The sequence below is a fragment of the Gouania willdenowi genome, chromosome 4 (genome assembly GCF_900634775.1).
Source record: "Gouania willdenowi chromosome 4, fGouWil2.1, whole genome shotgun sequence".
In the NCBI taxonomy this organism is placed as follows: domain Eukaryota; kingdom Metazoa; phylum Chordata; class Actinopteri; order Blenniiformes; family Gobiesocidae; genus Gouania; species Gouania willdenowi.
Window position 1 is genome coordinate 41,711,428 of NC_041047.1, and position 27,874 is coordinate 41,739,301.

The 27,874-nt window shown below is 40.4% G+C and overlaps 1 protein-coding gene across 5 annotated transcripts in view; it reads right to left on the minus strand.

The window, feature by feature from the left end:
- naaladl2 (N-acetylated alpha-linked acidic dipeptidase like 2) overlaps positions 1-27,874 on the minus strand; it is a 703,949-nt gene that overhangs the window by 352,335 nt on the left and 323,740 nt on the right. For all 5 annotated transcript variants that reach the window (XR_003673909.1, XM_028444647.1, XM_028444645.1 and 2 more), the window contains one exon: positions 19,289-19,556. Coding sequence is in view for 4 of the 5 variants with exons in the window: in XM_028444647.1 (XP_028300448.1) it covers positions 19,289-19,556 (268 nt within the window). In the remaining variant the exon portion in view is untranslated. The remainder of the gene's footprint in view (positions 1-19,288; positions 19,557-27,874) is intronic.

Genomic DNA, 27,874 nt, shown 5'->3' on the forward strand with positions numbered 1-27,874 from the left:
TTTGTGAAAATCTGAAATGGAAACCCAGCTTCTGAGACCGGCAGACACAATCGTTCTAGAATTCACCTGTTTGATCTGCTCAAGACTTCTTTTGGCAGACTATCCAAGCAAACAAATCCTAGACCGTTTTAAATGCTCTAGGGTCCGTCGATGTGAACGCACTCAAAGTTTGTGTTCCACGGCACAGGGCAGGGAGGTGCTTACCACGTGTTCTGTAGTGGGATGTTTTGTGTTTTGAGGTTTGTGGGTATGAGTAAGCAGCAGATCTTGTGTGTGTGTGCGGGGCTTGTCTGCTACGGCCCTGGAGTCAGCTGAAATGTGCACCTCAGCCATGGTGGTGATGGTGGGACAGGGTTGGGCTGTGGGGGAGGCCTCTGGTGGTTATGAAACCCTGTCTCCCCCTCTCTCACCTCCTCCCCCTGCTCATTCACATCTTCTGCATGAGATATGATGAGAGCTTCCACCTGAGTCTCATCCTGTAAACGCATCCCCAGGTTGTGTCTAGCCCAGGATGAGGATGTCTGGAATGGGTCTCACCAGTCTGCTGTGGGCATGCCCAGTAGGGCATCAAACCCAGCCTCCATGGTCACCGTGTAGTGCAGTGACGTGTGGTGAAGTTCGTGGTTGGTGAGGCACTGAGTCAGATTTACAAATATTTGAACCCATTTATAGAGTAGCTTAAATTCACCATTCATTTGGCAGCTTGCACATTGATTACTGGTTGTGTTTCATATCAACATTATTACACACACACACACACACACACACACACACACACACACACACACACACACATATCTGACCATGGAAGAACGTTATATTTATAGCGCCTCAAAGAAAAAGTGCATTTGTGCTGTACCCTCATTGTTTTCTTAATTTTCCATTGCGATTCCACAATTCATACTCAATAAATATAAAACTGTGATGTATTCATGGTCTTACCTTTACTCTTAGTGTCAACACACTGATAAAACTCAATTATGTTCTCAGTTTAGTCAACAACAGCAGAAAAACAGTTTCTAAATTTCACAGACAATGGAATTTAGGGATGTAACGATTTACTCAACTCCCGATACGATTCAATTCACAGGACTGAGTTCATGATTTATTTTACAAAATAGAGCTGTAGACAAATGACTGAAAAATATTCCTTTAGTTTTTTGCGGAAAAAAAAAAACTAGAAAATACTGTACTATTTTCCTTTTATTTTTCATTGTCAAAAGAATCCCTTGATAAACTATTCAAAACAATGCAATTTAAGTAAAAATAAATCATGAATGAAATAAATAAAGGAATAATACAAATGAAGAAGAAGCCTATTCATTTAAATTCTGGTTCAGTAGTAAACAATGCAAAACAGCATAATAGTTATTTTTCTTTTTAAAAGTGCAACTGAAAATGTATTTTGTGCCTAAACAATTGAACTTTATAAAAAAAAAACATACATTACACTCTATTTATGTCACATATTATTTTGGATCAGCAGAGGGCGCTGGTAACCCAGTGGTCGGTTGACATGCAGATATTCTAGCAGTGAAGAAGAGATGCTATGCTAGCAGACAGAGCTAATAGAAAAATATGACTTTTACAGATATTCACGTAATATTACAGATATACTTTCGGTGCTAAAGGGGTAAAGAATCATTCATGAACTATATAATATATAGCGCCCTCTGCTGTTTAAAAAAAGTACTGTGATTCAATTTTCACAGTATCGATGTGAACCGTGATACCTATGAATCGATTTTTAACTGCCTTACGATTAATCGTTACATCCCTAATGGAATTTGTATTCATCATCACATTTGATCACATTTGTTATATTTGCATTTGAATATGTTATTTAACTACAGCTTGCAGAATTAACCTTATTTTTTACCCCTCCAGCAAAGGTGATTCAACTCATGCAACTGTTACAATAGTTGGCAACGCATTCAATTCCACAGTAGGGCTTCCAGTAATCAGATGGCTAGGAAACCTGTGTGTGCGGTACTTGGTGCGTACGCAGCCACAGTGCATTGTGACTGAAAGCCTGGCTCTCTGTAGCCGTGTGTAGCACAGTGGCCACCGGTCCGTATGACGGACGCATAAGTGCACCGCTCGTGGCTGTCATAGAAGCAATCTGAGCACGGCGGCGGTCCCATCTCGACGGTAAAAGACCACCGTCCACCTGCCCTCTATTCCCTGTTTATTTATAACAGGAGAAAAACAGCCAAAAGGAAGAAAAAGCAAACCGGTAACGTGACGTTTCAGTCCTTAAAGGACCTTCTTCAGGCGGGCTTGCTTATTAATACACGTGTAAAAACGTGCAGGAACAGAGTGTGATAGAAGCGTCTCTCGTGAAATCTGAGCATGGAGTGAGGAATCATAATCCTTGATTTGAGAGGGCAAGACATTTATTTGAGGGTGCACTACTGCCCCCGCGTAGAGCCGCGCTCAGTAAGAGCTCAATAGGTGGCATATTTTAAAAAGGCTTTGCATAAGACTCACTCCCCCTGAACTCAGGTGCAGCTTGGAAAACTTGTTTAAAAATTTGTCTTTAAGGTTCAGCAGAATATTTTTATCTCACTAATACAAATACTAAAGTTGATAAAACCTATTTGTCTTTCTTTCTTTCTTTCTTTTTTGTATGGAAAGTATTACCAGGAACTATTTGCACTTCCATTTCCTATTGAAACTCATTAGATTCTTTGATTCTAATCAACTGTGGCTATTTATTTTGGACCACACACTTTACATGTAAGTATTATCATCTTTCAACAGTGATTTTCATTTTCAACAACATACTTGCACATTCATGTGTGTGTGGATTTAATGGCCACCTTACCATGGTCAGCCATGTCAGAAAGAAAGGAATGACTATTGTGCTCCTGAGCACAATGCACCATGACAAAATGGTGGATGAAAATAGCAGAAAGAAAAAACAGAAGTGATCACATTCTACAACAAGTCCAAAGGAGATGTAGACACCATGGACCAAATTGTTAGCACCTACACCTGCAAGTGCCAAACACAGAGGCGGCCCATGGTGCTGTGGTACAACATGCTGACATTGCCACCCTGAATGCCTACACCTTCTTCACCGCTCAGTATCCTGATTTCAGGAGTGGTATCACCAAGACGGCTCTTCCTCAATGAGCTCTCTAAGGACCTGGTGACACCACACGAGGAGTTGTACGGAAGGCTGCCCCCAACTGCAAACCCTGATCATTGAGCCAATGTCACAGTTTCAGCATGAGAGCAACTCACACGTTACAAAGTCAGACAAAATATGACAAGTCAAAGAAGACTGTCTTTATTTTGTATCTTTTAAAATAAATATTATTATTTATGTTTAGAGCTGGAAATAGGTGCCAGCACACTGCCACAATCCTGAAAGAAGGAGAAAAAGCTTCAGAAAATGAATGGATGGATGGGTATTTATTTTATTTTTTATTACTTCTTATTTTGTATTTTATAAAAACGTTTTACTTAGGTAATAGTTTGTCAGCAAAACCATTGTTGACGTTACTGTTAAAAATTAATTTCCGATGGAAGGCGTTGTCAGCAAACAAAGTTTTTAAAGGAGTAATCAGATTACTTTTTCAAGGGAACTGTGGCAACACTGAATAAACTAAAGTATTGATACAAATGCAAAAGAAGCTTGTATACTGAATGCAAGCGCACAATACCAAAATACAACACAACATCCTGAAGACGTGTTGGTCTGTGCGCGAAGTGGGTGTGGTCACTTTCATCACTGAACCAGGAAACACAACTTAGCAAATTATGAAATAATTTGGTCATTTATTTGTATACTGCTGGACATTATGTTTAACACAAACATGCAGACGCACACGCACACACACACAGCGATTTAGTTAAACTTAGGGAAATGAGCAGAGGGAGCTTAAAGCACTAATCCTCTTGCTACACTGCACTCGTCGCAGCAGCTGTGACTAAAAGCAGCTTTTGATTCTGCTCAATTGTTCAAGCTTTGCTCTTGTTGTAAAATTGCATCAAAAATACCATGGGAAATTAACTTCCAAAGAATGGAGTGGAAGTAAAGGATCACTCTGAGGATTGCACATTTTTGAAAATCAAAATGAAAACAATTACAAAATCAACTTTAGCTGTGAAATGCACGACTTACTTGGAACAAAGGGAAGTTTAGCGTTCTCTGAGCTATCAGGAGCGTTTAGCATGAATGCCACAAGCCTGCATTTGTTGCAGACTGATCACCTGCTGATGTACTTACCTGATCACCATCAGCCTGAGAGACTCTGCAGCACTGCAGCATGTACTAGAGCAGGGGTGGCCAATCCTGGTCCTCAAGAGACACTATCCAGCAGGTTTTAGATGTTTCCCTCTTCCACTACACCTGATTGAAATGACCAGGATCGTTATCATGATGATGAGTTAATCATTTTGAATCATTGTGTGTTGGAAGAGGGAAGCATCTAAAACATGCTGGATAGTGGCTCTTGAGGACAAGGATTGGCCACCCCTGCACTACAGGGCTTTGTACTGCTGTGTGCAGGCTCAGGATCACTTACACATAGTAAGGGACTTCAATTAGGACTCTGAGCACTTTAATGCATTAGACAGGAATGGAGCTTAGACATCACAGACTGATATTAATGCATTTATCAATGGGGTTGTGTCATTAGATGCAGCCGTTAAAAAGAGAAAAATCACTGAACAAAGCTTCTGTGATTTCTCGGGAAACATCAAGGGCCTGTACTACAAAGCCTGATCAGTATATTCTGGATCCAGCTGGACTACGAATCACAATATCAACATGCTCACTTAAGCAAGTTGATTTCAGACAGCCAACATGCGCGTTCTTGTGACAGGGGTGGAGATTACAGCGTCAAGCCAATCACAAACACGGACAAACTGTGTAGAGCAACATCACAATTGATGAATAATTCTTATTTTTTTTATTTTTTATCTGCACAAGCTGTCAAAGGTCAACACTACAAGAAGTGTAATCTTTTTAAGACAGCAATGCATATTTTGTTATTGCAATTAAATTGCACAATTGTGACCATAACCAGCCCTCCGTAAGGAAGGGTAACAAACACTTTATTATAGGGAGGATGTAAAAAGAGAGGACAGTGTTACACCTGGGTGAGGGGAAGGGAACAGGGAGGAGAGGAAATGGAAAGGGTGGGTAAGAGTTGATTATTTTCAAGTGAGAGTGAGATGTGATGTTGTAGTTGTGCATATTGTGCTGTGTAATCAAGCCAGTCTGGTGACAAGTGTGAAGCTTAGGTATAATGGTGGTGGCTGTGGACAGAGAGAAGGAGTGAGTGGTAGTACCTAAAACAGGTATTTGGAATCAACGTTTCTAAAGTTACGCCCAGTATGAGTTTTATCCCACAGTCCAAGGCGTGCTAGTGCATCGTAGACCAATGTATGTGCAATAATTGCTACTGCAAACCCAAGTGCTGCCCTGGGCCCAAGAAGCAGCCAGGCCAGCAGAAAGAACAGGGGCCAAGGAGCCCCAGGCCACCCCCCATGACTGAGCAGTCCTCCAGACGCCCCTAAGACCCCAAGCTGAGAGGCAGCCACCGCCCCCGACATACACACTCGAGAAAGCCCCAAGGAGGAGAGGACCCAGTGCAGGTCATTTTATAAGAGAACTGATTTAACGTGGTGCCCTGCGGGCCTGTGCTGGCCCTGGTGCGGGCGCGAGCTTCTCTCCTGCCCGGCCGCTCCCTGCTGCGGCGGGGGGGCCGCTTCGGGCTGGCGTGCGGCGGGGGTTGCCCCCTGGACTGCTGGGGTGTGTGGCTGGTGCCTGGCCGCGTCTGGGGGGTGGGGGTGCCACCGTACCCAGTGGGGCCGGCGTGGTCTGGGGCGTGCATGCACGGGGTGGGTCTCAGGCCGTGCTGCTCGGCGCGTCCCTGGGGTCCGCTGTGCCGCTTGCTCGTCTGCGCCATCTACCCTCTCCGGTGGCCCGCCATGTGGACGGACCGGGCTCGCACCAGACACACCTCCTAAAATGAACACCTCACTTCACTTCAACACACGCCCATACCCAACTCTTGGGGGGCTGGATGGTGGGGCTGAGGGTGGAGGGTTCCGCAGCCTGTGCTACTGAGTAGTGGCGCGGGGGCGGCATTCCCGCCTCAAATTGCCTTCACCACTCCCTCCAATTTTAATCGAACCTCAACACACCACCCCCCGGAGGGTGCGACTACCGCTTCCACCCTCCGAGTCTATTTGCACCACATGTACTTATATACACAAAGGTTGCACCTCATACATTCACTAAACACACACATTCACGCAGGGGATAGGGAAATGCCTCTTCATTGGGTGTGGCTTGGTCCATGTTTCGTCTCCTGGTGCCTTGGGGGCTGTCCTCGGTGTGTTCGGCCCCGGGGCGGCCTGTCTCATCGGTGTGGGGGGTGGGCGCGCTGGGGGTGCTGGCATCTGTATCGGGGTTGGGGCGGGGTTGCTTGGCGCTTCGAGATGATGCTGTTTGCTGGGGGGAGACGCTAGCTGTTCCAGTGGTTGCGGTTGCCGTCGGCTGCCTGGTAGGTCTGTCCTGCTATCTGCGGATCGGTGGGTGGGTCCGGGGCGCCCTTAGTTGGGGACTGCTGTTCCGCACTGGGTGGGTGCCGTTGGGGTGTCTCCACTCCTGCGGTGGTGGCCCCCGCTTGCTCAGCATTGCCTTGTGGCTTGCTCTGTCCGGTGTCGGTGGGGGGCCTTGGGGTTGGGGATTGGGGGTGGTGGCGGAGTGCGCTGGCTCCTCGGCTTCTAGGTGCTTTCTCGGGTGTGTATGTGGGGGACGGTGGCTGCCTCTCGGCTTGGTGTCTTGGGGGCATCTGGGGGGATGCTCGGCCGGGGGGGGGTTGCCTGGGCTCGCTGGCCCCCGCTCTTTCTGCTATTCTGGCTGCGTCCTCGAGTCCGGGGCAGCGCCTGGGTTTACAGTGGCAGTTTCTTGCACATACATCGGTCTACGATGCACAAGCATGCCTTGGACTGTGGGATAAAACTTGTAGTGGGCTTAACTTTAGACACGTTGATCCCAAATACCTGTTTCAGGTATTACCACTCACTCCTTCCCTCTGCCCGCAGCCACCACCTTTATAGTTAAGCCTCACGCCTACAACTTCACATCTCACATTACAGTAATCAACTCTTCCCCACCCTTCCATTTCTCTTCGTTGAATCGCTCCTCCCTGCTGCTAAAGTGTAAGCTGTATAAATGATGTAAGATTCAGCGGAAACACTGCAAATGTATACACATGCATATGAATAATCATGCATAACAAAACACCGAGCTACAGAAAAAACATTATTTAAGATCAGATAAAGACCAAACAAAAATGACAATAAAGATAAATAAGTGTAACTAGAAAAATCATTATGTAAAGAACAATTAAACCCCAATAATTATGTACATAACTATACAATTTTGAAATGTATACTGATAACATAACAGAGGTTAAAAACCACCTGAAAATACATAAATATACGTACATAATATTTACTGAAATTGAAACAAATAAATATATTATATACTGTATATATATTGATATATTGATAATATATTGATCATAATTATCCTTTTGTGTTTACTATGAATGAAAAAACTGAATGATTACACACTAATTACTATATTATTATTTCACTAAGCTGATTCCCACAGAGCAGTAGAGATCACATGAAGCCTGAAGTATAATAAAGTATCTTGTGGTCATCAATAAACTTTTGTTAAAAACTGAGAACAGAGTATGGGCAAAGGAAAAAAAACACAAAAACATCTGAAGGTCAGCAGTTTTATGACACATCAACCTTTGTTAGTAAAAAGTATTGGATTGTGTGTGTGCCTGTGTGTGTGTGTGTGTGTGTGTGTGTGTGTGTGTGTGTGTGTGTGTGTGTGTGTGTGTGTGTGTGTGTGTGTGTGTGTGTGTGTGTGTGTGTGTGTGTGTGTGTGTGTGTGTGTGTGTGTAGACAGCTGGTCCTCAGCTGTCTGTTTAACTTTGACCTGCAGTGATAGTCGAGGTCAGTCTGTCTTTGCTCCGTCAGTCCGACTGTTTTGAGTTCGATCTCCTGTCAGTCTGTCACAGTCCGTTTTAGTTCATGGAGTTTGTTGTCAGGTCTCCTTTGTCATGTGATTTCACATCTCTACCTGTTTGAAGAGATCTGAGGATAACACCCACGGCCCGAGCTGAGCAGGTCACATCCATCCTTAGAGCGCGCCCACGGACATCCCAGTTGTACGGTATGCAATCATTGCTGTGGACATTTAAAGACTGTAACCCTGACCTCTGACCTCATAGTTTTCGTCCAAATTTTCTCAAATTTACAACCAACATCAATGACCACAAGAGTATGAACTATATTTGTTGTGGTGGTGATATGACTTTTCCTGTAGAGCCACCATCATAGACATAGGACATAGATTGGGAACTGGAGGGTTGCCAGTTCAAGTACCAGTGTGAACAAAAAAAAAAAAAAAAGGAAGTTGTTCTGGTAGCTGGAGAGGTGCTAAGGCACCTCCCCAGGACCTCTGAGCAAGCCGCCAAACCCCAACACTGCTCCCTTCATTGTAAAGCGACTTTGAGTACCCAGAAAATAAAATTGATGTACAATATTTTACTTATTTTTATCTCCTTTTTGCAACATATTTGGCGATATTCACTATAACGTTTCAGACACATTTTCCTCTACGTCACTTTCACTGTGAAAGAGCTGTTCCAAAACCTCATTGATCATAAACCATTTCCTAGAGGACATTTTCAAGAGAGAGAGTAGAGACTGCAATACACAGACAAGTTTTACACAGCTAAAACAGCTTGGGGTCCAACTGACCAGAGAGGAGCATCAATGCGTGCATGTGTTCAGCACATTGAAAAAAGCTAACAGTGATAATAATAGGAGGGTTAATGTAACTTGATAAAACATTTGAGAAATCACTACGAAGCTGCATCTCCAGAGTATGTCGCCAGTGGATGAACCTGGGGTTCTGTTGTACTAGTACTAATACTATTGGTACATATCAGTTAGATACGAGCCATTCCCACCACTGAGCCAAATGTACTGCTCCATCTTTGAGAGCGAATAAGATTTACTGCAGAATGCTTTAAGTAACAATTAGAGACGAGTGAGTCAGGTGAAAACAGGGACGCTTTAAACGACAGGCCTTTACAGCAGTGTTTTATTTGTTAGCCTTAGAGTTACAATATTTAGTTATAAGGAAAATGTTCCCAGAAAACTGCTTCTGACATCAGAAGCTTCAACAAAAGCCAAACTGTGTAGCTGGGCTTTCCAGTGTAATTAGTGCATCACAGCTTATTCTGCTGGGATGTCATTAGTCTTTGATCATTAACATATTCTTTTGGAGACAACATTGTTTTAACAAGACAACTTTAATTTACACAGAGGGCGAAAACCTGCAAATATTTACTGCTTGATTAGCAATGCACACATTCAGGTTAACCCTTTGTATCTCTGCTGCAAAACAAAAAGCATGTATGTACAGTAGAAGCAGTGAGGATGATGATGCTCACAGACGGTGTGTGGTTTGTAATTGCTAGCGTGGGCTGATAGTGTGTAAGGTCTTGTTTTGTTTTTATGCTTCAGGTGCTAATTATGTTTGGTGTAGGGAGTGTGTGCGTGCTAAAGTTGGAGAACGTGAGGGGAATGAATGGTAGAGTGGCATCTCGAGAGTTTCACTTTTACATTTTAAAATCTCATATTTACAAGGTTGCATATGTCTGTTCATTATCTGCCAATTTTTGCGGAAATGTCAAATATTTTACATGTTCATTAGTTCATCTCATTAGAGCAACCTGTTTGTTTATCCTTCTAACATCTTTGGAATAGAAATGGTAATAGTTGTAAAAAAAAAAAAAGATGACGAAATTCTAATGAAGAGAGTTTGTTTTCTCATCAAAACAATCAAAGTTAATCGTCATCTACAATGGATGTGGATGATTTGTGTTGGTCAGCAGTTTGAAGTCAATTATTTCATATTTTACAATAGTTTTAAACGTACAAAAGTTTCTTCAGTGTTGGGGCTACATGTGGTGCAAAGGAAGTCTTCTGGCCCCTCTGCTGGGTGTTTGGTGTTGGTCTCTCTCTCTCTCTCTCTCTCTCTCTCTATCGAGATTCTGTAATTCATATACATTTTCGTTAGCAAAGGAATGATTGATATGTGATCAGTTCTGGTCAGACTGCCCCGAAGAAGGCCAGATACCATTGTACACTGATAGCATTCACCAAAGTATCTACCTGAGGAGGCTCCACTATGCTATGACTACCGCTATCAGCAACATCCATAACCCTGAGAGCATTGAACAGCAGCAGATTCACTGAAAGCTTGTTTACCTGTGAATCCCAGACAGGTCTGTTCCACAAAATCCTTTGACCAAATAAATCCTGTGTCCGCATCTGACCAGCAACATAAAGCTCGACTGCGTCTCATTCATCCAAACCACCTCAACACACTGCACGGCATGTATTGAGCCTCATTAAATGTAATGCAGAGGAGAGACTGGCAGACTAGCTACAAAAGAAGCGGCATCTTTAAAACATGTACCAGGAATACAAGGACTACAAAGAAGTGCTAAGGTTTGTAGGAAATGTAGGATTTTACTGGAAACTACTACGCGGCGCTGCGCTCGAGTATGTAAGCTCCGAGGAGTGCGAACAGTCCGCCAGGACTAATTATGGAAAAGACAGAATTACCGGTATAAGGCACACGTTCCCCCAATTTTCAACACTTCTAAAGTATTTGGATATGAGAGGGCACAGTTAGTCCTAACAGAAGATATATACTTCCTTGAGCCCTTTGGATTTTACTCCGTAAAGTTATTTTTCCTCCTCCTTAAAACTTGAAAAATAAGTGTGACCACAAAAAAAGTACAGCACAACTTCACTTTTATTTTCTCTTTAGAGTATCTTTTTTCAGTAACACTTTTCTTGAAGTTTTACACAGAAGGCTGACATTACGCTGTCATTATTATGACACGATACCTGTCATTAGCATCAATAAGGTGTCATGAAGGCTGTTATCAAGTGTCATTAAGCGTTGTTAACCTAACCTTAACCCCATTAGATTCCTCCACCTTACCCAAAAATGCCAACTCAACAGTGTCATAATTTAGCAAATGTCACTTAATGACAACCTTATTCATGCTAATGACGGATAACGACAGCGTAATGTCAGCCTTATGTGTAAAACTACAAGTAAAATGTTTTTATTTTATGTTTGAATCACATTCAATTAATTTGTTATTTAGGTTGATAACCTTTAAAAAAATTATTCCACCAATAAACCACACAATCTGATCATTTGATTCCAAATTAAAGAGGTTTCCTAACGTTTCCTAACGTTTCCTAACGTTGAACTGAACTCCTTTCTGCTGCTTTCAGCCTCACTTTGCATTGATGTCTTCTGATCACCTGATTACAGATTTACTTCCTCATCATTGGCTTCAAGATGATTTGCCACCAAGATTGCTCAGCAGAAAATTACCAAGATATTCTTCTAGGGTTTGAGATTTGAACACAACACTACAAGAATGTAGTTTAAAAAAAAAAAACTTGATGTTACTCTCTCCTTACATGTGTAGTTTCTAATTAACCAGATAAGTGCAGAAAACCAACCAAAGAGAACTTTTAGAATTTTTCTCATACAGGTTAACCAGAGTGACTGACTGTACTGCAAATTTAAAATGTGTGAAAAAGGAAAAAAAAAATTCCCTTCAAAAGAAACAACCCTGACAGCGTGGTTCGTTTTACCACATTTTACAGATATCTGATGTAAAGTTAACCATGTGTTGGATCAGCATCGTTAGCTGTCACTGAGAAACAGATCAGGACCCTAATGCAGCTAAAATTACACAGAAGATGGCTCACAGAGGCCCCTGAATCAACAACTTGGAGGTTTCATCCTTTCTAAATATAAACTAGAGTTTCTGGATGATGCTGCCAGCCAAAACTTTGTCAAAAAAGTCTAATTGTTTTATAAGTCAGACAACTTTATCAGTTCGACCTTTAAACTATGATTCCAAAAACATGTCACATTATCCACATATCCCTCACAGTGATCACTAAACCACCGGAGATGCTGATGCTGATGTCAATCTTGAAAAAAGAAAGTACACAGCGCCCCTAATTTTTATAAAACTGTATATTTTGATTTGTCCCTAACTTATTTGTGTTTCTTTTATTAAAATAAACCACAATGTAAAGTTTGGTTTCAATCAAACTATGTTTACTGGGTCCACCAACATGTTCAATATTACAATATTCAGACTGTGAATAACATAGCAAATGGGCTAACATCAAAATTACAACTCTTAAATAATTAAATTGCGAGTGTCCCGAGATTTCCTGTGATGTTGACACCTTGGAGACGACATCTCCTCCAGCTTCTTCAATGAAAGTTTTGGTAAAAGCAGCTTGCTGGGTCGTGTTAATTTCATCCTGTTAGCCAATGATACAAGCTTTGGAGACTGGAGAATGTTGTGTGGTAGAAAAGCTTTGGTGACTTCATGTTTTCGTCTGTGCTTCCTCTTGGATTTACTAGATGAAAAAACGGAAGGATCTAGACATTCATCTGTTCCATTTTCATCACTTTCTATGGGGTCTCCTTCATTATCAAGTGTTACAGTTATGGAAAGTTGAGCCATTTCTTTGCCAATAAATTTCACTCCATTTTTCTTTTCCGTTTTGTATCAAAAACAGTGTTAACGCTGCCAAAGCTTTCTTTTCGGTCACTTTTCATTGATTGTGACATTTTCTGGATTTTTCATTGTATTTTCAGCTGAGGTTGGCAACAACTGAGAAGTTTTTAACAGATCCTCATCGCGCTGCTTGAGCTTGGAAATATTTCTAAGAGATAATGGGTATATTGCCCTTTTCATAAAATAGAACAATTTATACCTGCACAATTTTGGCTGAAGCCCATTCTGCTCTGCGTATGGGAAGACCCTCTTGGATAACGAACATTAAAAATCTTAAAACGTGTCTTCCAGTAGAAAGGGGTTAACCGGTTATGTCACAGTCGTTAGCCTTACTCGCACGGGATTAGTTTTACCTACCACATGCGATTTGTAATAATTGCGGAGAATGTATGTGATGTTAATCCCGTACGAATCAGCCATGTCAATAATTTGTAAAGTCAAAATTCCCCCACAAATGACCTTCTATATTTTGCTGAACTCCGAGGTCCCGTGACAATACTCATCCAATAGGCCTCTTTGTGATTTGGACAGAAATGGGCGGGATCTGATGCGTGATTACTCATTGTTTTGTTTCCGGTGACACGGTCTGAGTTTACCTTGTACTGAGATTGAATATCAGCATATATGCGCATGCAACCCTAACCCTATTTGTAGCAAATTAATTTTCTGGTAGTGCGCATGCGCATATATGCTCATAATCAATCTCAGTACCAGGTAAACTCAGACCGTGACACCGGGACGTATGTTTATGTACTTTTGGCGAAGAAGGGAGGCTGCATTGGAGTGTTTAGAAAACCTTTTGGGTAGCGGCCTGTAACGTACGGCAACAAAAAGAGAAGGAGCAATATCAGAAGCAAATGGTAGATCACATTCTGCTTTGCACTGTGCAGTAAGAATCTTTTTTTTTGTAGCCTTCTATTTACTACAGCTGGATAGTGCCAGCAGTAACACAGCACCAAGCTGTGGTCAAAAGCCTGTGAAGGTGTTTTAACATCAACTCACACACTGTTTCATGTTTTCAGATGTCCGTAAATTTCAGCACGTGCGGGGGGTCATTTATTCATTACATGTGGTCCCCCTAGGTAAAACTAATCTCATGTGAATAGGGCAATTGGTTCTGACCGACCGAACACCTCTGAAGAACTTCTTGTTACAATTGACATGTTTTTTTAATTATTCAACAAGCCAGCATAATTGTCTGTTTTCAAAGTTGTAACCACATATTTTTCTTCTGTACTTTCCATTTTTGCAGTGATACAGAATGAATTGATTTCAGGTACATGAACAATTTCAATATTGTTATCAAGTTGTTGAATTTGGCTTATATTAAACATGTTGACAAGTTATCATGACATTGTGTTGAATGTAAGAAACCATTGTAAGAAAATCATAATCTTAATTGTTGACAGTGCAATGCAACATAAAATATGTGATTGTTTTTAGTTGTATCTTAATAAAATATTTAAAAAAAAACATCTTCTTGTTTAATTTAAGCATCTGTTAAGATACTAGGACGATTGGTGATAGTGGAGTTAACAGTCAGATCAGCGTATGTATTTCATATACAGTATTCTCATGTTTCGATGCTAAACTAACTGAAGCTTCAACTAATGTGTTAATAGAAGTTAATTTACCCATTTACTGCCTTTTGTTCAATTAGTTAGTAAGAAAACAATTGGGATTTGAGGAGATTTTATGTTTTTTTTTTTTTTTTTTTGTATAAAATAACTGTAAAAAAATACAAGCTGAAAAAAAGAAATTGGCAAATCAAGAACAAGTATTTTTCTCTGACTCTGTTGAATTAGTCACAGTCTTTCAAGTTTTAAAAGTGAGCGTTTATTAAACATCACAGGGCTGTTGGACACTGATGCTGAGTCAGAGGACAAAGTCCATGCTCTAACCGTATCTCACCTCACACACACTTTATTTGCTTCCAGGTGGATCCAAAATAAACGCTCTGCTTCTATAATACTATAAACTAAACTTGGAAATAATTACTTTCACTAGGCCTGTGAATATTATTGCGCTAACGTTACCACATTAATTTGTTATTGTGAAGTGAATGTGACAATGTACTAACTAAACTAATGTCACAGAATGTCTTATCTTGTGTTCTGAAGTCCAGCACTACACGGTGACCCTAAGGTTTTGGTATTGGATGCATTATTTTCATTCTGTTGAATATAAGTTAATACTCCAACACTCACATTATTCACTTTTATCTCTTTTTTAAAGCTTAATTTTAAACTCTTACTCTTGTGAAAAACCCTGCAGTTTGGAGCAGCTCAGGTATTTCCTCTGTCTCTCCTCCTGGCTCTGCCCACTTTGGTGCGTCAGTAGTGAGGGTGAAGATGTGGACCAGGTCAAGCCCGGCGGGTTGTTGTCTGATGAAGTTCTTGTCCTACACTGACTCTCTAACCCTAACACATATTCCATAAACGTTGATGCTGTGTTAAGGGTGTGCAAACTGATGATATTAGATCGTTAAGGATAAAAACATGATGGCCAGCTGCCAAATCACAAAGATCGTAGTGATCATTTTATCCCTCATGGTGCCGTGTCTGTGCGCCCATACACAGCATTGAAGTAGTACCAAAGCGCTTTACAATATCAGCTCCATCCGCTGTCTGTAAAACTCCATCAGTTCTGAGTGTTTGGAAGCACTGAAATACGTTTGAGGAAACAGTGCATGTACTATTTCTCTTCCGTAAAACACTTGCTGTCGCTCCCCAACAGCAGAGCATAACCCTGGATTTTCACTGAATCCATTACTGCTCCGAAACTGCTCCACTGCGTTATTGCAGCACAATCTGCTGTTCAGCAAAACCCACCACCTCCTGTTTTGCTGCGTATCTGTTGCAGCAAGGACTCAGGAGATCCTGCTAATTTACGTGTAATCGTACGATTTATGTATGTATTACAACATGGATAAATGCAATATTTATATGTGAAATACGATTTTAAAAGTGCTCTGATCAGGCCAACCATGGTATCAACGGAAAGGTTGGGTCCCCCCGAATCCGAATATGTGTAATATCGGATAGAGTCTGAATCGCGCCCACAAGAGCCGAAACGCACAATTTTTGGGCCGAAAAATAAGTGTTATCAGCGGACAGATTTTGTTCCCAAGTCTGATCATGTGCTCTGTTTTTGGATCGAGTCCAAAATGAGAATTATGATCCGCCTTGAACACGGAGTATTTTATTTTGAAAATAATTTGGATATTTTATTCTGTGTCTATGCACTACTTCCTGTCCCGTCACTGCTGCAGCAGTGACGGTGCTGTGCTGGAGCAGATTTACATGAGGTGGAAATTGACACATTGACTTTAATGGAAACCTATCAGCTGCGTTGCTGTCACGCAGAAGCTGCAGCTCCTGGGGCTGTTTACACACTTCTTAAAGGGACAACGTCCTGAATTTGGTTCAGCAACACTACAGAATTTAACCACACATTTCAGCCTTAATGAAGGAAAAAGTCAAAAGTGGTTCAACATGTTGATATTGTGCTGCTAATGAATAATAATAGGGTCTCCATGACCTATTATTGTTTTTCTTGTAAAACATTCTTGAAAAAAGTGTTTTACAATAGAAATCACTAGATTGATATGCTGCCTTGTTATGTAGCAAGTGATGCTAATGCTAATGCTACACCACTTCAGTTAAACAAAGTAAAAATACTGTGTGACTGAACGAACTTGAAGTTTTGCAGGTCAGCCATTTTTCTTTCCATTTCGCCCATCCCGATGTTGTATAACGTTCTTCTCTCTGCAGTCTGTGCTCTCTCTTCTCTTCCTCTCTTTAACCTTTTCTCTGGTGGTTCTTGGTCTGTGGTTCCCAGTATAACCAGCCTACTTCCTGTCCATTAACTCCACCCAGTCCTGACCCTGCTGCTTTCTTCCTGTTCAAAGACACTTTCTCCTCTCCATCCTCACTGATGCATGCTAATATCACATCAGCATGCATCATATTTTTCCATTTAAACATAACTAGTATTTGTAGTAAGTGCATTTAGATGACTTTGTTGTATTTTGTGCTGCACAAATAAAGTTGAATTGAATTGTTCTGCAGAGCAGCTTATTTTTAGTTGCACAGCCTGACAACAGCAAATATAATTTATTTAGTCTTCATATAAATGACTGTATGACCTAGTTATTGGGAAGTGTTGGCATTTTACCACGTTTTATAGTTTTTTATGAAATTGAAGAGAACATTTCAGCATTTTTGCAATAATTTTGTATTTCAAATAAGACTTAAACATTTGAATAATTACATGCATACTTGGCTTCCATCCAACAATCCCCAATTACTCAGTGTGTGTGTGTGTGTGTGTGTGTGTGTGTGTGTGTGTGTGTACAGTTCCCTTGGCTCCTGAAAAACAAGGCCACCAGCAGCAAGGACTTATTAGTCCAGTACACTTGCTCTGTGCCTCCATCCATTCATCACACATGTCATGTTTTACAGTCTGAAAGCTGCCTTTAGATCCAGCAAATCGCCGCTTAATTCAAGGCAACGGCTGGGAAATAACGAGGTGATGGATGACCGTGATGCTCCTTTGGGGAGAACTCTACAAGCAGACAGTTGAATGAATCGAGCAAAGCAGAGAAAGGTTAACTAAAGAAAGGAGAACAAAATCAAAGTGGAAGAAAACTTGATATTCAAAGAATCACTTCAACTTTTTATCTGCCCTCAGGCCAGGCAGGAACTCAGGGGAATAACAAGGTTTGCTTTAAAATATTTTTTTCTTCTGTGTACAGGGAGGTAAAGACTCTCTAAAAATAATGAAGCCATTATTCTTGGAGTGTGCGTTGACCAATGCTAGCAAACCACATGCGTGACGACCTGAAGTAACCTCCACACTCTAGACTGGTGGCACACAAGGCTAACCGTGCCTTTAGCATGCGGCACACAGTGAGCAGTCCTCTCATTTATAATGTCCACTGAACGTGCAGAAGGTGCCCAGCACCCTGAGTTTGACACCAACGTAAGTTCACTGCAGCATTACCACTTACCCCCACCTAATAAGTTCATGCAAACACTTGGAAGTCCTTTGACAAAGATCAGATTACCTTTTTGGTTAGCAGCTGTTAGCGCTAACAAGTTTGTGTCATTAGGTTGGGTTTAGTGTAGGGTTGTCACCCGTCCCTTAAAATATGGAATCGTTCCTTATTTGGTAAATGGACTTGATTTATATAGTGCTTTATCACCACACTGAAGCAGTCTCAAAGCGCTTTACATATCAGCTCATTCACCCAATCACTCTCACATTCACACACCAGTGGGACAGGACTGCCATGCAAGGCGCTAGTCGACCACTGGGAGCAACTTAGGGTTCAGTGTCTTGCCCAAGGACACTTCGACACATAGTCAGGTACTGGGATCGAACCCCCAACCTCGCGATCAGAAGACGACCCTCTATATACATATATATATATATATATATATATATATATATATAAAAGTGTATTTATATACTTTCTAGAGAAGCGCTGCACCTCGTTTCGGCGGAGGCGGGGTAAATGCATCCCCGTACTGCATGTACAGGCTGTAATATCACCAGTTTATCATTTTACCAGTTGTAAAAGCTACTATCTTTACCAGGAAACAAATATTTATTCCTGGTGGTTGTTTTTCAGAGTTTTACTGGACTTTTTACCAGTGATTAGTTTCTATCTCCTTACGCTCCGCGGTCCAAACTGAAACTGTGTGTTATTGTCGAGCTGCTGCTTCAAAACAACAATCAAAATAAAGGTGAAAACAGTTCTCATGTGTGGTCGTCTGTGTTATAGCCGACAATTAAAGGTTTGTTGTGTGTTTTTCCTGATAGACGTGATACATTACGTTCTCCCCGTCCAATCAGAGCCTTCCCAACCCCCAGACCTACAGCGGATTTAACTAAAGCGGAATAAAATGTTTTCCATGTAAAACTTGTTAGGGAATTACCATTTCCACAAAGCAGAACTCTTTAATTCCGAATGATTTATTTCACAATAAATAATTTGGAATTAAAAAACATCATGTAATTGTGGCCATTGAAATAGTACTACTGTTGCCACCTGTCCTGTTCAATAAAGGAAGGTAGAAAAACATTACAGAATCTTCCATGGCCAAGGTTTATCTTTGGTCAAAATGTGTGAAGTACTTTTAATGTAATCATAATAGACAAATCAACAAATAAATGAACATATGAGCTCATTGGTCAGCCTTGCACAGACAGTAGATTAATACAAACACATTGTAAAAAAAGAATCACTGTAACTCTGTTTCTGCGATTGCTCAGAGTCAATCTGTCTTGAATCACCTGAGTGGAATCCTTGTATTTAGAGGCTGTACAAATTATTGCCACTTCCAGTAAGTGTGGTAATACGTGTAAATTAGTCGGACTTTTCCTACGCTAAAAGGGATTTAATTAGGATTAAAATATGTCTGTGAAATAGTAATCGTCTGCTGTGGTTACTGGTTAAACTAAATATGTGTGAATGGATTATGTTCTTGAGATGATGGCACAGTTTAGGTTTTGTGCTGTTGAGGTGAAAAATCATTTCTAAACCATCAGGAGGGCTTTGTATAGAACTGGCATGTACAAACTGATTTCCTCACCTGCACGATTCCACCGGCAGAATACGCAGCGTAGGAGAAGTGCTGCATCAGCAGCTCGTTGGCTTCATGCTGGTTACACAACATCCCACCTGGCAGGAAACACTGGTGACTGGACTGGTCATGGATGGTGTTGGGCGTGGAACCAGGCAAGCTCAGCAAAACCGTGTAATTGTACAGGCGGACATCGGTCAAGCCAAGTCCCACCCACTGCCTGTACAGGTACCGCGCTTTGGTTTCTTCACTGTCATCTGATTGGCTGGAGAAAGACCTGAAAGATTTAGACAAAAACATTTGTTTACCATTTCATTCTTAGTCACCAGTATGTTTCAACTCAAGATGCTGTTACGCATTTCACTATCGACTCAAGGATTGGCTTTGAAAGTGAACAGAACAAGACTGCTTAGCTAAAGCATAAATATAGTTTTTTTTTATTGCTAACAACCATTGTTTGAAACTGAAGTCACAAGTTCAAAAATCTCAACACAGTCTGCATGTCCATCATGTTCAACAGTAATCCTCATCCCCAAAACACTTACTCGTCTCAAATGAAGCTCATTCAACCACAACACTAACATATAGTGTCACATTGGAAACACACAATGTCACTCTGGAAGTTTCTGGTAATTACAGCGTAATTACAAAGTGAGTTAGCCTACCTAATATTGATTGTGTGAACAAAGAATGAAATGTATAACTCTGCATGTGTCATCATTGTGCGAATATTAGTGATTCATTAGATGGAAACAAAAAAGGTCACCTTAATTGAAAACAATTAATAACATCATCCTTTTTCAAAACTCCCATATTTTAAAACAGTAAAATAAAGTTATTTTAGTACAAAATATTTTTTTCTCATGCTGAATGTCCCCACCACCAGTCATGATATAGTGCTCCCTCTACGGGGCGGGCCCCCCAGTTTAGGAACTGCTGCATTTAAGTAATAAAGATAACTTCATGTTTTCTGAGAATTGACATTTAATGTGTAATACATGAGGAGTTCCCTGGTAAAACAGCAGGAGTTCCCCAAGTGGCTGCAGCAGACATTCCTCACGTTTTTTCTCCATCATTCTGTTTTGATTGTGTTTCAACTATTTTGAACAAAGCGTGTTAGCATTTGAAAAAGTGTTTTGTGTTTTGCAGGTGGTGAACTAGCGACTGAGAAAAAAGTTCATGAATTTTGGTGACTGTGGTCACTAAATGCGTTTAGTGTGAAAGCAACAAAAAGTCACTCGCAGTTTAGTCCACATGGACTGAGAGTTTTGCAGACTGTGTTAAGAGGTTTGAACATGTGACTTCAGTTCCATTCAATGCTAGCAATCGAAAAAATAATAATAATAATAATTTATGCAATTTCTCTTTTCAAACACCTGAACATTTGGAAGGAACATTAAACACGTACGGCAGCACAGGCTGAAAGAAATCTGCATAAGAAATGCACCTCAGTAGTTTATTTGAGAATGGTTAATGCATTTAATAGCTGAACTTTGACCAGGACAAACACATATTAATCATTTTGTCTATGAACAAAGGCAGCACAGACACATGATTCATTTCTAATGAACTGTCTAAAGATGATGCACAAACTGCATGATGTATTTGGTCTGAACAATAATGTTCTTACAGTATTTGTCAAGTACAAACTAAGCACAGGGAACAGTTCTGAATCCCAGAAGTGCAGTGTTTTGCAGGTTCAGTAAGGTGCTGATTATATATGCATTATGCAAACCCTTTAGTAAAGTCACTATCAGTTCACAAAGAAAGGCTTTTAAGTGCTATTAGAGCATTTCTGTGAAAATAAACTGCTGAAAAATGTGTTTACTGTGGTTCCTTCCACGTTTAAAGAGTTTAAACTAATTGTTTTGGTTACAGCTCAATTTTCTAACTCTTTTTTAAGATCAGTTTAAAGCTGTGTGTGTGTGTGCGTGTGTGTGTATTTGTGTGTTCAGCATTTGACATTTCCAACAGAAATGTGTTTTGTATTTCTGTCTTCCTAATTGCAGAAATAGTTTTTTTCTTTTTTTTTGAATCCAAGTCTGGGCTTGTTTGAGTCTCTTCTGTGGCTTTGTTTGGTTTTTGGTGTTGACTTTTTTTTATTGTACGGACTCTAAAGTTCAGCAATAAAAGTGCGTCCAAATTGGACTGCCTGGCATTTCTGCCCTCTGTTGAAGAGCAAATAGCACTCGGCTGTCAAAACTATAGTCCTCAAAAACAGCACGATCCTAAATATTTTCTTAAAATCTCAAAACATGATTATCAAGAGCATTCACAACAAATAACCCTAATTATGACCCAACAGCCTAATATTGTGCTGCGAGAGCAGCCTTTGTTACTTGTCTGTAATTACAGCAGCAGAAATGGTTGATTGGCTAAAAAAAAGTCTCACAAGCACTATTGGAATGAAGGTTTCATAAAACTGAAGCATTACATAAAAAAAAGTGATAGCATCTCCAATATTTACTCTAACTAAATCAGAAAGCTAAAACATTCACACATGATTCTATATAAACAAGCCACATTCGGCCAATTATCATCTGCACACCTACTGTAAAGACATACATTTCCATCACTTTCAGGTATTACAACACAGCACTGGGGCTTCATATAGAAAACATTGCACAGGATCCAAATGAAAAAAAGAGACTCAGTTTAATCAAACTGTGCAGGTGAACTAACTTCCTGTCTCGCCCTCGACACACCCACGTTCTACCAGAAATGGTCAAAAGAGCTCATGGATGTAAACAATTGCTGACCAATGGGATTTCACGTTCTGTCATGGCAGAAGGACAAGGGCTTTGTCCGAATAGTCTCTCCTATCTCCTTTCCTATCCACTTAACCTGGTAGATGACATCACAGGGTTAAGGAAAGGTGTTATGAGACTTCCTATAGGAGTTGAAGGTAAGGCCATCACGTGGTTGTGACAATCAGATGCACTTCTACTAGGTAACGTAATAATCCAACGGTGGCAAAGGGTAGTGACATCGGCAAATTTCTGAAAATGGACTGTAAAAAAGTAGTAGAGTAGAGGGAGAGCTGTGAGAAAAGAGAGAACATGTAGGCCATTGGTGTGAGGAAGGAGGTTACAGCAGGAGGAAGATGATTCAGCCATATTGATTTGTTGATTGATTGACTTAGCAGCACCTGAAGATTATTTAGCTTTCACAATGTATATCCCATTGCTTCATCATGTGAACCAAGAATTTCATTGGTTTATCCCTCCGATACAAGTCTAAAGTGTTACTTCAGTGAAAATGATAAATAACCCCCAGATTCAAATTATTTAAACAAGTAATTGGTTCTTTTCCAGTGAGAATCTCATCAATGCACTCATGACTTTTGCTACAAACACTTTTGCTACAGAAGAGTCTCATGCATTCAGCAATTTGTAAATGTGTGCGTGGAGATACCACCAGGGGGTGCAAGAACCAATGACATTGGCCACTGCTGCCATTTTAGACCGTACCTGTAATGATGTAAAGATCTTTTAAAATAGTAGAAGTTTAATCAGATTGTTTTCTTTATAAGTCCTTCTAGAGCAGCAGCAGATCATTAAACACGTTTAAACACATTAAAAACGCTATTTGGCTTGAAAGAGTCAGTTTGGCTGTTGTGACAGAGTCTGTAACCAGACTAAATGGTGATTCCGCTCGTACCGGGGGACTCCCAGCAGCTGATGGCGGCTGCCGGCTTTGGATGTTGATGTGACCTGAATCTTTAGTCAGATTGGTTAAAATTGTGGAAATAAGCAGTGATTGGACAGAATTGCAGGGCCGTGCAGAATTCGTGGGGATTGGCTGAATTTGCATAGACGTTATCTCCTGATGAGCTCATGTTTTTTACATAACAATCACAAATATCAACCCTGGGGCCTGTTGGTTCAGACCACAGCTGTGAATTACATGAGTGCCTGTTTCTTATTGACTTGATATTGTTGTTGATTTATTTCTGTTCATTTAAAAACTGTTAATAAATTGATTGATTGATTCAACAAAGCAAAACCTCTGACTGTAGCAGGGTTTCCATCAGAGAATTTTGCAAAATAAAGGCAATATTTCTAAATGTTGAGAAAGTTTAATTGTGCTTTGAACGTGTTTCCATTGAAAATTGTTTTTGGAAGGAGCCTCGTAACTCCTGTGAAATCTCACCCCGAGAGACTTTGCTGCAGAGAGACGGACGCTCAGAACCTCCAAATAACCACCATATTAATTTGTTGTTTCACGTCTAATGTGGCAGTAATAATTTTTATGCTAAGAAATGTCCTCTTCTGTTTACACATACCTCATAATGTATTCTCGGTGAGCAGTGGCCATGTGACCAGGTACGTCACGTCCTATGACATATATTTGCAGGAAAAAGTGTTATCATTGCACTTTTGCGACACATTTCAATATCAAAACATCTGAAATACCTCCTCATGAAAGCGTCAAAACGTTTTTGCAATATTTGAGTGTTTTTTTACGAAAGTCAGGTGCTTTCCATCACCAGTTTTTATTACACTATATTGATGTTGCGCATTGCCAAGGGCAACGCAAACCCAGCTACTGTCTCTCTGAATGCAATATCAGGTTTGAACACAAGTGTATCCCCAGCTAGCAAAATATGAGTGAATCAACGTTGAAATATGGTTCGGCAGAAATATTGAATCCATGTTGAAGCCTGGCATTTAAATGATACGAAAAGTTGTCTGTGACTTACATGTTGAATCAATGTTAGGTGTTCAACAATAACCGATACTGAATCAACCATCATCTAAATTTGGATTTCAATGTACATTTTAGTTTATTTTATATTGAATCAAAGTTAAGGAATCAATATTGATTTATGGACATTTCAAATATTTAACTTTTCTAAAACCATTTACTATGTGAAACACATTAGAAAAGTTTGGTTTTTCACGAATGATTTTCTGCTGATAGATCTACATACCATTACCATACCTCTATTTACTGTATATTCATTTAAAATAATCTGTTGTGTTTTACAGAACCTGGTGGTATGTGTGTGTGTGTGTGTGTGTGTGTGTGTGTGTGTGTGTGTGTGTGTGTCTTTGTCCCTAAAACTGTCTTTTTCAGATTAACTTGTAGGTGAGATGTCAGTTAGCAGAGCACATCTGTCTATGTCACTTCAACAGTTCAGACTCTGGAGTAAAAACTGCAGCCACTGCTACAAACAGTAACCCAATAATCATTAGTTATTAGCAAAGGTACCACTTGGGTCCCATTCCAGGGAAGCAGGCCCAGCACCACACAACTTCCCTTACCGGGATATTTTGTGAATGCTCAATAGAGACATAGTGACAAGTGTATGGACTTTATCTTGTGTTAGTGGAGACTTTTCTGCTGTTTTATAGACTGTGACACCAATGCACGTATCACTGTAGTTCAGCCCACCCGTCGCTATGGGCGGGCCATGGGGGGCATTGTGCCCACTGACTTATTTTATTTTTTTTTGTAATAGGATAATAGCAATTTTTTTATTATTGTAAGTTTGCATTTATTATTTTTATCAATAAAAATCTAAAGAAACAATAGTGTTGATCTTTATTTTATTGATGTAAATCTACACAGCAACAGCCGAGTTGAAAAGGAAGTGACGTCAATGTATTTAGCGCCTATGTTTGAAATGATCTACCTACCGACATATATTTCACCTAACAGACTACAAGCCGAAAATGAGGACTTGTACACAGCGGTGATGCTAGTAAACATTACATCAAACTGTATAAAGACACTGCGCACAGAAAAAGGCTTTGACGCACTGTGGGACCTCAGCTCCTCCAGGTACGGCTGCTGATGCTGATCCAGTGACCGGCACCGACCCAAGCAAGAGGAAACAGACAGTGTGCAAGAATCTCTGTGACTTTACAGTCGAGGAGACATTTGGGCAACCACAAGGTGAAATAGACATGTTATTAATGTAGTGCAAGGTGAGACGGATGCTCATTTTGGAGAGCGCAGCACTGATCATTGGAGCACCTGCTGCTCTGAACCCAGAGGTTGAGGATAATGTCGTGGATCCATCAAAGCTCAAACACGGGATGAAGTGGAGGTTCTGTGCGTTCCAATAAATTTCATCCTGGAGGCACCACTGCCCAAAGTAATCCCACCTTGTACCAGTGACGTACCATGAGCACTAGGGTTGGGTAGGCAGGGCGTTGCAAATGGAGACCACCTATGTTGACACCAATGATGATTTCATATGGAAAGTGTTAATCTAACAAAATCAAGATAGTGAAACACCATTAAAGAAACTTCAACAATTATTCAATAGCAGCCTCCATACTCTCCCAACAAGACATATCCCATGACTCGACAGTGCATCTGTCGTTTGTGTTGGAAACACAAAAACACGGAGAAAATGTCAACAACAACAACTCGGACGACGGTGGTGCCGAGGCCACCAAACACAGAGTCAATCCTTCCTTTTGTACCATTCACTGTACTGCACTGCACTGCCTACACTGCCCAGACTACATGTCACTGCCCTGGACACAGCAGACTGTCACAGCATTAGCACACAGACACACACAAAACGTCATTCAAGTAGACAGAAAAATAAAAGCTGAATTATTCTTTTGGTTTAAATTAAAATCTTGATTTTAAATGACCCAGCTACTGTTAGCTTACACTCATTTCCTTAGAAATTCCTGAGTCAGTGTACCCTTCGTTCTTTGGTTATTGAGCTTTAAAACCAAATGAAAATAACAAAGAAACAGTGTGGTTATTTTGTTTCACTGAGTTTTTTTTTTTTTTTAAATGATTTATATGTTTATTTTATTTTCAAATAAACACCATTCAAACACTTGAACTTAACAAGAAAGCAGGGTCATGTGCAAGCGTCATAATGAGGGTATCCATACATTTCATTAACACAAACAAAGAAAGAAATAACATAATTTAAAAAAAAAATAAAGAAATGAAACAAAAGCATAAATCCAACAATACAAATCAATTCAAACTCAGATATCTACTTGAGCTGGAAGCTTAATTCATTGTCAGTATAATAAATAATGTGACTATTTACTATTGTAATCTTTGATTCTATTTAACAACCTGTAATATAGTCTCTCTTTTGCTGAGAGTTGACCAAGAGAGGTTTGTCATTGAATAATAGAAGGGGCTGAAGTGGATTTCCACTCACTCGCCAGTAATTTTCTCCCTAGCATTATAGCAGTTTATGCTTATTGTATCAGAGACGAGGTCAGATATTCAGCATCGAAGGATCCCCGAGAATGAAAAGCCTACTACAGAAGGGGATGTCAGAACCAACAATCTTCTCTACCACTGCATGGATGAACAACCAGAATTCTTGCACTTGAGGGCATTCCTATAGCATATGGACTAGTGTGCCAATATTCTCCTGGCATTTTCAGCAGGTGTGGTTATCTGTTAGACACGCTTTGTGCAACCTATAAGGTGTCCAATATACTCTGTGTAATTTGTTTTAAACTGCACTATACGTTGTTTGTAGCATCCTTGACATTTTCTTTATGTTACTGAGTATCCCAGGATGACTTAAGGGATCTTGAGTGTGGATCAGATGTTGCTAGTGACATTTTGTAGTAGGTTGACACTTCATTTCCCCACCCTATGGCCTTTTTTAATGTCTTTCAGGGTGTTACAGTTAGAAGGAACAGTAGTTGCTGAGCCAAAAGTATTCAATAACAGGTGACACATCTGGAAGTATCTCCATAAATCCTGTTGAGGCAATGAAAATCCTTAGCTAATGTGTTGAATGGTTTTATTGTGTTGTTGTCAAATAAATCTTTAAAACACTAGTATGCCCTTTAGGAACCAAAAAAAGGTGCTTTGTTTACACATAGTTTAGGATTATACCATATACTAATAAACTGATTGAGATGAGGGTCAAATTTACACCTTACACCTTCTGAAGATGAGACAAAATTGGGTGGAATCTGTTTTGAGGAGCAAGATTAGTCAACAGTTAAGTTGTGTAAATGGGGTGCAAACCATATTTTCAAGTGGAAACCATGGAAGTGCTCTCTCAGGGGGCAATAACCAGTGTGCCAGATGTCTAATGGAGAAGGCGTAATGATAATAATGCAAGTTAGGCATTCCGAGTCCCCCATTGTCCACTGGTTTCTGCAGCTTTCGTAAACTTACCCTGGGTTTTTTTTTTGTTCCAAATAAATATTTTGCAGATCTGGTCAAAATTTTTAAAATAATTTGGTCAAATATGTACAGGTAAAGCCTGCAACAGATTTGGGGGTACAGACCATTATTATTAAATTGCAAATTTAAATAAATGGGTTTTGAGTTAGCATTTGAAAGTAGTGAGTGAATCTGCATTTCGGAAGTCAGGAGGCAGTAAGTTCCAGAACTGGGGAGCAGAGCGACTCTCCCCATGGTGATGAGGCACGCAGAGGGGACACTGAGGCGGATGGAAGAGGATAATCTGAGTGAGCGAGAGGGCGTGGCAATGTGGATGATGTACACTGTTTAATTTCAGAAAGTTGGATGTGAACCATGATTTTATTTCAGTGAGGCAGTGAGTGAGGGAGGAAGGAGGAAGTGAGACATTAGGCTTGGTGGAGATGTAGAGCTGGGTGTCATCTGCATAGCAGTGGA